The sequence below is a fragment of the Paroedura picta genome, chromosome 2, assembly GCF_049243985.1.
Source record: "Paroedura picta isolate Pp20150507F chromosome 2, Ppicta_v3.0, whole genome shotgun sequence".
Lineage (NCBI taxonomy): Eukaryota > Metazoa > Chordata > Lepidosauria > Squamata > Gekkonidae > Paroedura > Paroedura picta.
In genome coordinates, this window is record NC_135370.1 from 81,158,394 (window position 1) to 81,173,022 (window position 14,629).

Sequence of the window (14,629 nt, forward strand, 5' to 3'; positions counted from 1 at the left end):
CGAGCAGTAACAATGCACTGCACTTCGGCATACATTACTGGAGGACCTGTGACTCACATTGCAATCCTATACATAGTCACTCCACTCTAAGTTCACTGATTTCTTTAAATTTAGACTGGAGTAACTTATAGGAACACAACAGCAAACCCCCTCCTCTTGTCTCTTGCCTGGAATGCCCCCTGGCTGGGGTCACTATGAGTTGTTTGTAACTTGAAGGCATGTTTTTCTGGTTGCTGCCCACATCCTTCAACAAGTTGGGCACACAGACTGTGACCCTGACTGCAGGTCCATATGGCGATTGTTGCACAAGCCTCACGAACAAGAGGCACCAACATCTCAGCTCACGCCATGGAATAGTTTGGGCCACAGAAAGCCTGTGTAGGCTGTGCTCAAGCCAGCATGACAAACTCCTCAGAGACTTGGTGGAAAATTCCAGCTCCACTTAATCCCTGGGCCTTCCAAAAAACCATGACATTAAGCATAGATCCAAACAGGAAAGAATTAGCAGGAGAAATGCCTTTCTTCTTGTAACCGCCACGGCTGTGCCAGGAGTAAGCAGCAGCAGCAGCAGCTGAGGGTCCTCCCCTGCTTCCCCTCCCCCGACTGCCTCTCCAAACACGCAAGGCTTACTTGGAAGATTAGGAGAGAACGGAGCAAAAGACAACAGAGTTCCTTTTGTAATGGGAATGGGATTAAGGAATCAAGTGACCGGTTGCACTCCCAAGTGGTTTTCCGGCTTCTTAGAGCCCCGTGCCACTGTCAGGTTCAGTCCCTGACAGGCCACAGAGGTGGCAAGAGGTTAGGTGTGGAGTGTGCCGACAAAATACCCAACCAGGACTCATGCCAGGCCAGACTTTGGAAGTCCCAGAGCTTTCTCCTGTAAGTACCACTCTATTGATGCTGACAAATCTAATCACGTGTGAGATTTCTTTTTAGGTTAAACACTTACATTTCCACCTTTTGTGTCTGGATATCTTTTTCAGCTTGTTGGCTACCAATTCCAAATGTTCTACAATCTCAGGAAGCGTGACATGAAAAGCAAATAAACTTTATAACTGAAAGTCTCTTCAGACTTCCATTTCTTAGGCAGGTATGCATTTTAATGGTCTTCCATAACCAGAGGGTAACATGTTGCAAATTATATCAGCTGGGCAGTGGGGACTCTTTGACTTCTGTGAAGTGAATTTGGATATAAATCTTTTTTTACAGTGTGCACCACATTAGGGTTAGCTATATAAAGGCTTATAGGATTGCTCAGTACCCGTTATGTTTACCAGCTTACTAATGAGAATCAGGCTGTATCCCCTAACATCTGGGTGAGAGGCAGCCATTTACCAGGAAAAATCATGTACTTTTGTTACAACACTGAGATGTGGAATTGAATTATTTCTCAGATTAAGGGACTGGTTTATAGCAATGGTATACCTAATATTAGCTGTTCCAGTATTTAGGTGCACAGGTGGCTCTGCAGAAGAATTGAGTGATTTTGTTCATTAGGTTCCAGTATTCCACATGCGGTTCAGAGTTGTTCTGTACATCAACATTTTTTCTTCTATATCAAAGCATCCTAGTATCATACAATAAAAAGAATGTCCTTGTTCCATTATACCTGAATATCGCTGAATCCCATTCACTAGAGAAGTCACAGTATATCTCTCCTGATTTTAGAATTCTTCTGTGGTAGAACGAAACATCCCCAGGCAGGACTTGGAGTCTCTTTCGGTTTCCTCCAAAAATGAGCAAGGGATTCAGGAATCCATTTTAAAATAGGGAGGAGGAAAAGGCAAAAGAGGACATCATGTATACTGTTGAAGAACTGAGAGGCATTATTTATACAGGCGGGACTTAGAGGTTTCCATGTTTGGTAAAGATGTATTCTGCATTTCAGCTGCATGCTGTGAAGTAACAAAAGTTGCTTCCATGATCAAGAATTTAGTAATATCTCCACATGATGTGTACATGCATGTATTTCTGATATCTATTCCATATTTACAGGAGAGTTAATCCACAGTCCCCCAGTTTAGCCTTTGTCACAGAGTGCATTGTAATCCCAGGAAATCTCCATCTACCACCTGAAGACTAGCAACCGCATTTCCTGCTCACCTAGATCTGAACCTCAGAGGCCTAGTTCTCCAGTACAACTGCCCAGAAATAGGTGGACAATAATTTGCCCTGAACCTACAAAGCAGGAAAGTGGTGTTTTGAGCTCTCCCTCATTTTGCTGCATAGAAGTTGGAGGTAGGGAGTTGATTTAATCTCCCATTCCAGCACACTAAATTGTTAGGGGCTCAAACATAGCTTAAAAGAGTTGGGGGGGGGGGGGAATTCAATGACTGGAAGCCATTTTTTCTTCAGTCCTCTTGTAATCTTACACCATTAGAGCCTTTTGAATAAATAGTGTTCTATACTAAGCTGGTAGAGGGGAACATGAATTGGGATCTGATATGTGCACCTCACCGCAAGCATTTCTCCTTCCAGGGAAATAGAAGTTTTGAACTGTTTTCCCTCCCCCCACCCCACCCCTGCTTGTTTATTTCCTTTATTCGGCCACCTCAACATTCTGTTATGCTCAGATCACTGGGCAACTGAGAGGGACTGCTTCATTTATTTTACTTCCCTATGAAAGGTAATTTACTTTTCTGTGAATATTTGTATTGTTTTTGACCCAAGATAATACATATAACAACAAAGTAATCACATAATCCTCCTACCCACCCTTTCCGCTAACACAGTCCATCAACAAGAGAAGAGAAAGAGAAAAAGAGACAGATTGGGCTGCCTACACAGTCAGCTGAGAGTAGGGGTTTAAAAAACAGGGGTAGAATATGCATGTGGGAGGTGGGGGGCTTGAAAGGTAGCAATATGGAACCACTTAAACAAGGAATGAAGGAAGTGAGGCATCACTGCTTAAAGCAAGAAAAAAAATCTTGTCAAGTGGCAGTGAAGGTCTCTGCAGGATCGGAATATGCTCTAAACATGCTCTTTGGATAGAGATATTTCCTGGCATTGTGAGGCCTTCAATATGCCAGCAGCATTTCCCAAGTGCCCTATTAGAGGAAGTGCTGTTGTCTTTGCTACTCTGGATGCTGGGTGGGTGAACAGGTAGTTTGACAGCCATTCAAGAAGAAGCCTGGAGATGCAATGTTCATCAGTACTTGAATTCTTGCAACTGAACATGTGACCTGCTCCACTGATTGAGAGCCATTGTTGTGCCAGGATTGGAGAGCTGGTTTAGGATTATTTATTTATTTATTTATTTATTTATTTATTTATTTATTTATTTATTTATTTATTTATTTATTTATATTTCTAGACCGCCCATTTCTTTGCAGCTCTGGGCAGTTTACACTGAACATTATATAACTTACATGGAACATTATACAGACTATAACATCAAAACTATAACATCAAAACAACTTTCAATAAAGCATCAAAAGATTTCAAAACCACATTTATAATATATAATACTAGATTAAAAGCCCATTTTATCTTGGAATAAAATGGGCGCTAGAAGGGCTCTCCTTTCCACCCCCAGCCGAGTTGACGAGGATTGTGCATGGGTGGGGTGGGGCAGGCCAGCAAGGCAGGCTGCGGCGGCCGTGAGGATGTAGAATCCCCCCCCACAGAGTGCCAAACGCTCGTGGGAGGCGGGTGTGTGAAGGGAGGAAGGAGTCGTACCTGCGGTCTCTGTCGGTGGGCCGGGAGTGGCCAGGAGGAGCGTGGAAAGTGGATCGGCGCCACCTCAGAGGCGGCCGGGCATGTGCCGCAGCATCGCGGCCGCGGGTCAGGTGCGTCGGTCGCAGTGGCAGGCCAGGCAGGGCGTTGGCGTCGTCGCATGTGCGCGCCGTAGGCAGGCGCTCGTCGGGCGTTGGGGTGGCGGTGGCGGGGAGAGCTGTGGAAGCAGCGCACGGCAAATGTTGGAACGCGAAGGGGTCGGGCGGGTGGCGGCGGCGTACGGACGATCGTGTCGGGGGTGCGAAGGGCGCGCGGCGGGTCAGGCGGGGATGGAGGGTGGCGGTCTGTTGGCTCCGGAGGCAGGCAGCAGCGTTTGGGGAGGGGGGTTGGATTCATCGGCAGTTCCTTCGTCGGGCAAGGGCAGTTGCTGGGCGGAGGGAAAACCATTTTCCCAGAGCCCAACGGCTTGGGGCAAGGTTCCTCCCCAGCGGCCATCCGGCAAGGATGGCGGCTCGGGAGGAATGAAGAGTTCGCGGTGCGGTGTCCGGGAGACGGGTCAGGTGTCCAACAGGGAGGCGCGCTTTGCGCGCCTCCCAATTGGACACTTGGCCCTGGAGTGCCACTCGGAGTAGCGAAGCAGGAGCCGCTTTGCGGCTCCTGATTCACTCCTCCGAGTTTTTATCCCGGACAGAGCCCGCCCTAACTCCTCCCCTTACTCGATTATTAAGTCCGCGGCGCAGACTTATTAAAGATAAATAACAATTAACAATAACATTGGGAGCGTCATGGGCAAGCGTCTGGGGGCACCAGCAGGTGTTCTGAGTCGGTCGGCCTCAAGCACATGTGCTAGTCTTTGGTTCAAATCCTTAGGTGACCTTGAGCCAAGGTTGTAAGAATAAAATGGAGGAGAGGAAACTTATGTAAAACTTCTTTGGGTCTCCACAAGGGAGAAAGGGAGGGTATCAGTAAAATAAATAAATTAATTTAAATAGATCATCAGATGAGAATCCACTTCCCATACCTGGATCTCAGTTGCCCAGATCTTGCAAAAAACATCTGCCCGGGAGCATTTCTTTTGCATGAGTTGCAAGAGCAGATGCCTGTCTGGATGCTCATCCCTATCCACATGGTAGTGTTTATTTGAGTTGTGATGTGACTTTTGATATAGGTGACAATGGGTATCTGATGCTACCATTTGTTCCTTATGACCAGTTGTCTGTGCCTACAATTCAATGGCTTGACTGGAATAGTCTTTATTTATTCATTCATTTATTTATTATATTTATTTACTGCCCTCCCCAAAGGCTCTAGTGCTAGCCTGATCTTGTCAGATCTCAGAATCTAAACAGGGCCAGCCCTGGTCAGTATTTGGGTGGGAGAGCACCAAGGAACGCCAGGGTCATTACACAAAGGCTGGGAATGGCAAACCACCTCTGAACACCTCTCACGTTGTCACCATATGTTGGCTGTGACTTGACAGCAAAAAGGTGAGAGAGTTCAATCAGTGCCGGTACGTTTACCAGAGGTGTTGTTACAATATAGGATGTATGTAATTGTTATCTCCGAATCCAAGAACTGATGTCAATTGTCAATCCAAACAGGCTTTTCCCTTTAATCGAATACAGCCTTTGGGGCTGCAAATTCAAGGAAGAGGACAATACGCTGTGGATAAGGCCATTTGAAAGTTTCCTCTGCTGTTTTTCCACTAGTCATCCCCAAGCTGGTCCTATCCTCACTGTAGAAAACTTATGGAAGAGGTAAGCGGGTGTAGATTAAGAAATTAAACTATTATGGCTGACCTGATAGGCATGATTGCCACCCATACAGAAAGAGAAGGAACCACTGTTCATTTGCAAATTGTTTTAAGTGTTACATTCCCACACACTAATCATGAGAACAAGAATTTCTTTTAAAAATCAGATTGCAAAATTACCAAATGGCAGCCTCAGATTATGCTGACCATTCTCTTGCTCTCAACTCAGTAACATATGCAGGAATCACTTCTGGGCATGAAAGGAATTAATGGTTCAGTTTATAGAATGCTTGGTCAAGGCCTGAACCATCCATCATCGAGAATGTATAACCTACCTACGTACCTACCTTCCTACCTACCTACCTTCTTTCTTGCTTTCTTGCTTTCTTTCTACGCTGGAGTAAGCTTCCTTTAGCAAGCACACAGGCAGAAATACAGGGCAAAAGACACCAGGATATTGTGAAGACTATCCATCATATTCAGCAGTGACATGACTGAGCCCAGAAATTCATTTTATACAGACATGATGAAATTTACATGACCAGAACTATGCCCCAGTGTCCCATTGTGTTTCAGCAATAATGCTTGCACCTTGGACATTCCATTCTGGGGGGAGTACTCCATGCTCCATGGAGCATGGACAGAAGATGTAGAAGGAGCTTTTCATCCCCTGCTGTGCTTTACTCCTTGTCCCTTTGGCACCCCCCCTCCCAGTCACACCATCTAAGCTCAGCCATAAACACAAAAATTGTTGATGATTTTGTGGAGCAAAGAGACAAGGCCCTTCTGAGTATCAACATTGCTTTAGCATTCCCTTTAATGTGTAAACTATCTCCTGGGCAGCAACCCAAAGCAGAGTTATGGTATTTCTTAACAAATTGTGTTTATGGCCATCCCACCCTGCTCCATTCTTCTTGGTGTGCTTTTTCAAACTCTTTCAAATTTTCCCCGTGTTACCTTTTCCCAGTTCTTGTCTTGCCTGCCTGTTATTAAATGCTTCTCCAAAATTATTCAAAAATGCCTCAGAGCAGTCTTATCATGAAATAGCTCTGTGTTCCATCCACAATAACAGCAGCTTTTGATTTCTGAAGTAGTACAAACATATACTAAAGCTGTCCAAAGGTTTGTTTGTAAATGCGCACAAATTGTCTATCTGTGCATTTATATTATGGATTTCCTTCATTTTTTGGAACATATTTTGGGCGAATAGGATGGAAACCTCCTGGGGCCTCCTGAAACATTTTTTTCCTACATAGTACTTTCATAGTTTCCTTGGGGTTCTTCCATTCCACAGGCTGTGAAGATCTGATTCTGTTTTTCCTTTTATATATAGGGCCCCTGTCTCCTTAAGAGAACCTTAGTCCTTATCATGTTACTTGTTTCTAACAGGACTTGTGATGACAGTGACATATACCTACCGTGTAGCTGATGCTCACCTAGGCACCTTCTCACAGCTCCTGCTCCAATGGAAAGGGAGCATCTACAAGCTCCTCTACAGTGAATTCTTAATCTTTATCTCTTTCTACTTTGGCATCAGCATTGTCTACAGGTGAGCATCTCCTGAGCCTGGCGTGTCTCTCTAGGACCTCTGTATAATTCCTGGAATCCTGTCACAAGTGTACTTTGCACACAATCTTTGCAGAAGTGACTGTTCAGTGATAAAAGCTCAGATATTTGTACTCCTGCCCCTCTTTTCTGGCTAAATGTGCTTATCTTCAGGAATGATGTCTGTAGGCCACAGGAGACAGCAGATGCCTTTCAAAATATGTTTGCCACTAATCCTTGTGCTCCCCTTGCCACATAGACCTAAATAAGAAATATAAGGTAAAGGTATCCCCTGTGCAAGCACCGAGTCATGTCTGACCCTTGGGGTGACGCCCTCTAGCGTTTTCATGGCAGACTCAATACGGGGTGGTTTGCCAGTGCCTTCCCCAGTCATTACCGTTTACCCCCCAGCAAGCTGGGTACTCATTTTACCGACCTCGGAAGGATGGAAGGCTGAGTCAACCTTAAGCCGGCTGCTGGGATTGAACTCCCAGCCTCATGGGCAAAGCTTTCAGACAGCTGCCTTATCACTCTGCGCCACAAGAGGCTCTTATAAAAAATAAGAAATATAGTTGCATGCATTACAGGAAACTAATTGTCAAAACAATCACTGTATATTTAGGACTTAGTATGAGTGTGAGTTTTCTTTTTAAAGCCTTCGTGCTGTTTTGAATACACATGCTACCCATTCTCTTTCGCTCCGCTTTCAGTTCAGGAAGAAAGAGCAAGTGGATCTTATGGTTGCCACCAGGTCTGGAGAAAAACAAAGGCTAAATGAAATGTTATTTACCTCCAGGACATGAAAAGCTTCTGCTGCCTATTTCTATACATTAAACCTTTAGTAAAGGGACTGGGCATACTTCTCCAGGCTGGGTAGTGAGCCTAGTAAATGTGTAAGAGGGAGGCCTGCAGTCCTGAGTCCAGTCATATTAAGCTGTCCTGCCAGGAACATGAGCCCTAAGGAGAAGAAGTTGTTTTTTATACTCTGCTTTTCACTATCTGAATGTGTCTCAAAGTGGTTTACAATTGCCTCTCCTTCCTATCTCCACAACAGAGACCCTGTGAGGTAGGTGAGGTTGAGAGAGCTTCTGACAGGACTGCTCAGTCAGAAAAAGCTCTATCGGGATTGTGACTAGCCCAGGTCACCCAGCTGGCTGCATGTGGAGATGGGGGGAATCAAATCCAGCTCACCAGATGAGAAGTCACCACTCTTAACCACTACAACAAGCTGGGTTGCCAACTCCAAGTTGGGAAATATCTGGAGTTTGGAGGAGGGCTGAGGAGGGCAGAGTTTGGGGAGAGATTTCAATGAAATATGATGCCATAGAATCCACTGTCCAAAGAAGCCATTTTCTCCAGGTGAACTTATCTTTGTCACCTGGAGATCAGTTTGTTTGTTTAGATTTCTAGCCCACCCCTCTCTGAAAAGGGCAGTTTACAACATAGAAGGGATTTTACAATAAAAACATTAAAATCTTAAAATTCAATTTAAACCATACAATTGCTCCATCACAACCACTACCCAGGCCAGATGTTAAAATCAGTAAAGTTAAAATAATTGACCTGGCTTTGATGGCAGGGAAATAGTTCAGACTAAAGCTTGAGCAAGGGGTTAGGCAGTAGGCCCTTTCAGATGGTAAGAGTGCAGCTTTGGCCTCAACCAAATGGCTGGTAGAAGAGTTTCGTCTTGCAGGCCGTACAGAAATTTGGGAGCTCCGTATGGGCCCGGATCTCTGATAGCAGCTCATTCCAGCAGTCTGGAGTCAGGGCCAGAAAGGACTTCTCTGGGGCTGGGGACAACCAACATGCTGGTATTTGCAGAGCAAAGAGCTCTTGGGGGGGGGCATGTGGGGAGACACGGCTCCTCAGGTATGCAGATCCCAGACCATATAAGACCTTAAAGGTTAAAACCAACACCTTAAACCTGGAATTTAAGTGTCAACCAGTGCAGCTGCTGGAGAACACGTTGCATATGAGCTCTCCATGGTGTCCTTGTAGGAACCCAAGCAGCTGCATTCTGGACCAGATGTAGTTTCTGGGTCAGGGATAAGGGAAGGCCGATGTTTGGCAAGTTACAGTAACCTAGCCTGGAGGTGACCGTTGTGTGGATAACTGAGGCTAGGTATTCTGGGACCAGATAGGGCACTGGTAGCGTAGCTTGACGTAGATAGAAAAATGCCTGGTGAGGTGCTCCAGAGACCAGCACCTCCATAGATAAGGAGGCATCAAAGGTCACTCCCAAATTCCTAACAGTGTGAGCAGCCTGAAGCTGCACCCTATCAAGAGTTGGGGGATGCACTTCCTCATCTGGAGTTTTTATATCAGGAGATCTCCAGCCACCACTGAAGGTTGGCTGCCTAGGAGGTTTAGTATGAAAGATCTGGGTGCTCTGCATGCGCACACACTCATGCACACAAGCTTTTCTAGGTGGCTACTCCCTGCTGGTTTGTTTAGCAACCCCATCCTTTATTACTCTGTGAACATAGCTGGTTTAGATGAAAGAAGAAGCCTGGAACATCTCACCTATTCCAAAAAACAAAAACAGTAGACTGTGGAGGAGACTTATGCCCACATATGACTATGGAAGTCCTCTATCTGTTTTTAAATACAAGTATATAGGGTTTCCCCAGAGAGTGATGTTTGTCAATTTTAGAACATTTCGTTAAATAATATGTGTCAAAGAAAAGCAAGTACAAAAAAACTCAAATACTTTCATCTTCCAAAGATGCTGGAATTATGGAATCATTAATGATTATGGAATCATTAAAAGAAGAGCTAACAACATAGCTGCCAACAAATACATCTTTAGAACTCACTAACATAGCTTGTGGCAAAAAACATTTGCTTTATAAGCCTGGGATGGGTACATTGTCTCATTGACTTAACAAGGATTCCTAATTTACTATAGATGCTAATAGCTATCCTGCCCGTTATAGCTGTTCATTTGCTTTACTGTCCAATTTCATCCTGTAGTAGGTTTGATGTTTATTCTACTCTATGGTTGTCAGATGGGCACCAAGTGCAGTGATTTCTCCTGGCCTCTCTTTGTAACACCAAACCTTTAGATGTACTTCTGCCTTTGTAATTATACTCTATCTTGCCTAGGCAGCTTCTGCTTTTCACTATGTTCTAATTCTGTAATTCTAGTCAACTCCATTGTTCATTTGATATCCTATCTTGTAGGATTGCATTACTTTTTTTAAAATTCTGTACGCTATTTTGAGCCTCAATGAGAAAGGTGCCCTATAAATAAAGTAAATCAATACAGTTCTATGTATGTAAGGCAGGGAGCTCTGATTCACAACACTTTATGCTGAAATAAATGTTGTTTGTCTTTAAGCTACTACCTAACTCCTCTGTATTGTGCAGCTACCCCTGTAGAATTATCCCTTTGTATGAGCAAGTGTATTTTAGAAGAACTAGAACAATTCCATCTTTTTTCCCAGTAATATTCTTTACATATGAATTATCTTAGAATCTCTATGCACAGAGAGAGAGAGAGAGAGAGAGAGAGAGAGAGAGAGAGAGAGAGAGAGACTGATTCCACATGGGGAATAAGCCCCACCTCGCCACTTGTCTGGGGGCAGGGTAAATCCCCATGTCCCCATGACGCTGGCCCAAATCAGGCTCCCTGTCTCCCCATGGCAAGGGAATGTTGATTCTTTCATGTTCCTTTTCCTGTCATGTGTGCCATTGGTGGTCATATCTATGGAGTCCCAGAAAGGATTATGCAATCCCAACTTCATGCAATTTTTTTTAAAACCTGCTCCCCGCCACGTACACACACACAAACAGTGTAACCTTTCCACCCTAGCTGCATTGTGGGGATGCAGAAATCCAGAGCAAATAGTGTGTGCCACAGTAAATGGTCCCCTGCTGCCCCATCACAATGAAGTGTGGCAACCTGGATTGGTGGTGCCGGTACGGAATCAGTCAGAGAGAAGTAAAGAAAATATCTGAATGGTTTTTTTTAAATTAAAATAAAAACAAAATGTCTGCAAAATTGTAAACATTGCTGGGGTAAGCAGTTCCCAACATATTTTTTACAAATAACAAACATAGCACAAGTAAGTGAGATCATCCTCAAACAATTTCTCCTGTCTGCCCACACCAACCCTATTCTACACAGAACCAAAGAATGTGGTACCTGGAGAAAATGTTGTATTTGTCCCAAGAAGAAAGTATTATGATTTGTGCAGCAATAATGTGATATTCACAATCACAGAAGTGCTATACTGAGAGAAGACATACCAATCATGCACAACAAATGGAAACAAATGTGCATTTATTGGGCATAAAGGAAACAACTGGTCCTGCAGAATGATCCATGCGGGCAGCCGAAAGTCCAAGTTCAATATTTTCGATCAATGAGCAGTCTTTCTTACAGTTTAGAAGCTGGAAATATTTCCCTTTTATTGCAGGTTTATTCTGAGTGAGAGCCAAAGGCTGACATTTGAGAAGCTGGCTCTATACTGCAATAGCTATGCTGAACTGATCCCTGTATCTTTTGTGTTAGGTAAGAATTGATAAAAACATGAAGCTGTATGAAAATTTAACGGTTCTTTTGAAATCTTCCATGAAGGCTCCACTGCCTATTATTTGAAGTGCAATAGGTAAATGCATGTGACAGGGCTTTCTCATGAGTGGCACCAAAAGCATACCAGGGAGGTTTGTTCTGTTGTACTACTGTTGGCCTTCAGATGTCAAACTGGGATGTTTTATTATGGAAATAGTTCCTATATATTTGTGTTATATAGGCTTTTCCTGTCTAGATGTGCTGCCAATTTGGCTATGATACTACGTTAATTATTACCTTGGTTTTACATGATGTTTTCATACCTTTGTTGGCTGCCCTGAAGATCCTGTTTATGAAAGACAATGGAATAAAAAAAATGCTAAAACACTGTCTCACATCAACATAAAGCGTGGCTTAACTTAATAAAATATGTTTCAAAACATTTATTAAATCACCATCTTGACCCGACTCATTATCCACTCATTATGCATCTCCTATCATTTAAAAATAATTAATCACATCTGAAATATTTGTGGTATTTTCAGGACTGTATTAAGACATGTTATATCCCTAAACTATATTAAGCTTAATTTAATGTATATATTTAATTTATATTTATAGACCGCCACTCCTGACACAGCTGGCTCATGGTAGTTTACATAAAAACCATAAAACAGCATAAACAGTAAAATCTGGGAGAGGGCCTACTGTCACCCCAGATCATCCTCGTCACTCTCCTCTGTAACCTTTCAATTTTATCCACGTCCTTCTTGAAGTGAGGCCTCCAGAACTGCACACAGTACTCTAGGTGTGGTCTGACCAGTGCCGTATACAATGGGACTATGACATCTTGTGATTTTGATGTGATGCCCCTGTTGATACAGCCCAAAATGGCATTTGCCTTTTTTACCGCTGCATCACACTGCCTGCTCATGTTTAGCTTACAATCCACAAGTACCCCAAGGTCTCGTTCACACACAGTGTTACCTAGAAGCGTATCCCCATCCAATAAGCATGCTTTAGATTTTTCTGACCCAGATGCAGAACTTTACACTTATCTTTATTAAATTGCATCTTGTTCTCATTTGCCCATTTTTCCATTGTGTTCAGATCTCGTTGAACTCTGTGTCTATCTTCTGGAGTATTTGCCAGTCTTCCCAATTTGGTGTCATCTGCAAACTTAATGAGTAGTCCCTCCACCCCCTCATCTAGATCATGAATAAATATGTTAAAAAGTACCGGACCGAGCCCTGAGGTACCCCGCTACTCACCTCCCTCCAGCCTGATGAAACACCATATCTTGATGGTGTTCTCTGTTGTTGGGTTATAAGTTTCTTCCTTTATGTTGCTGTAACTCGGTTTAACTTGCTGGGTTTAGAGTTGGTTATTCTAATTGTTCCATGTATTGTTATTATGTTATTATGTAAACCGCCCTGAGCCCCCGGGGAGGGCGGTATATAAATATAAAAAGGTAAAGGTATCCCCTGTGCAAGCACCGAGTCATGTCTGACCCTTGGGGTGACGCCCTCAAGCGTTTTCATGGCAGACTCAATACAGGGTGGTTTGCCAGTGCCTTCCCCAGTCATGACCGTTTACCCCCCAGCAAGTAAGCTGGGTACTCATTTTACCGACCTCGGAAGGATGGAAGGCTGAGTCAACCTTGAGCCAGCTGCGGGGAATGAACTCCCGGCCTCATGGGCAAAGCTTCCAGACGGCTGCCTTACCACTCTGCGCCACAAGAGGCTCTAATATAAATATAATAAATAAATAATTTATATAAATATAATAAATAAATAAATAAATGTTTAGAATGGTGTGTTGTATTAGCTGCTTTGTGTAGCTTTGGGGTTGAGAGGCAGCAGAGAAATATACTGAATAAAATAAATAATTTTAAAAATTATGTATGCATGCATAGGTGACAGTTATATCCTTATCTACCTCATTATGGCTAACATGTGATTTCCTCTCTAGGCTTTTATGTTACCCTGGTGGTGTCTCGCTGGTGGGGACAATATGAGAGCATCCCTTGGCCTGACCGCATTATGAACCTGGTTTCAAGTAGTGTGGAAGGAAAGGATGAGTATGGGCGCCTCCTGAGGCGAACCTTGGTACGCTACATCAATCTGCTGAGTGTGTTGATCTTGCGCTCCGTCAGCACTGCCGTCTTCAAGAGATTTCCAAGCATAGAACATGTTGTGAAAGCAGGTATGATCCAGGCCTGTGCTGAAGAGCTAGAATTAAATGTACTTGAAATAGACAGGCACCTATGGTTGCCACCTCTGGATTGGGAAATATCTGAGGATTTGGGGGGTGGAGTGTAGAGTAGATGGGACATGCAGCGGGGAGGGACCTCCCCACTCCAAAGCAGCCATTTTCTCCAGGGGAAATCTCTTTAGTTTGGAGACTAGCTATCATTCTAGGGAATTCCGCAAGTCCTACCTGAGGACTGGCATCCTTATGGTCACCAATTATGATTTGGGGGATCCCCGAAGTGAGACCAAGATATGAGGAGAAGGAATCTATGACTTCTAAGGCTCAGTTACCTGTCCTGGTGGCAGCCATGTGTACTCTTGAAACCTATCAACCAAGTGCAGGCCATCATCTGTACTTAGAAGCCAGCCAGATGTTATGAGCACTGGAAGCTGCCTAACAGCATCACTCCACCTTTTTTCCCCCTTAGAAAATGCCACCTCCCCAGACACTTGCTTGACATGGCTCATAAAGTACAAACAGTACAGTAAAGTTGTAAAAAACTATAATTTATCAGTATTTGAACAAGCCATAAACTGGCAGAACATCAAACAAAATTCAGAAGGCTACATTGATATCTTTAAAACAGTCAGGCTAGAAACAGACCATAAAAGCAGGGTGGTTTTGTTTGTTTTTAAAGAGGGAAGCTCTCAGTTAAAAGCTTGGTAGTTCAGTGTTCACTTATCTGACTGGCAGCAGTTTTCCAGAGATGGATCTTTCCTAAGACTTGCTATCCTTTGACTGGAAATAGCAAGGATTCAACCTAAGACATTTCATATGCAAAACATGTGGTGGCCCCATGCAGTGTTTCACAACACATCTTTGCAGGCAGGAAAAAGTAATTTAAGCCCTATGAGTAAGTTGTATTAAACTTGGTAGATACAAGTTTA

General features: G+C 43.7%; 1 protein-coding gene across 2 annotated transcripts in view; it reads left to right on the top strand.

Annotated features, from left to right (window-relative positions):
* The first annotated feature begins 652 nt into the window (after positions 1-652).
* The window catches only part of BEST1 (bestrophin 1), a 29,560-nt gene continuing 15,583 nt past the window's right edge, over positions 653-14,629 (top strand). The window contains exons 1-6 of one of the 2 annotated variants that reach the window (XM_077321199.1): positions 653-879; positions 984-1,090; positions 5,277-5,432; positions 6,818-6,977; positions 11,395-11,489; positions 13,461-13,694. In XM_077321199.1, the coding sequence (XP_077177314.1) occupies positions 6,826-6,977; positions 11,395-11,489; positions 13,461-13,694 (481 nt within the window). In that variant the 5' untranslated portion in view covers positions 653-879; positions 984-1,090; positions 5,277-5,432; positions 6,818-6,825. The remainder of the gene's footprint in view (positions 880-983; positions 1,091-5,276; positions 5,433-6,817; positions 6,978-11,394; positions 11,490-13,460; positions 13,695-14,629) is intronic. The other variant, XM_077321198.1, reaches the window with a different exon arrangement.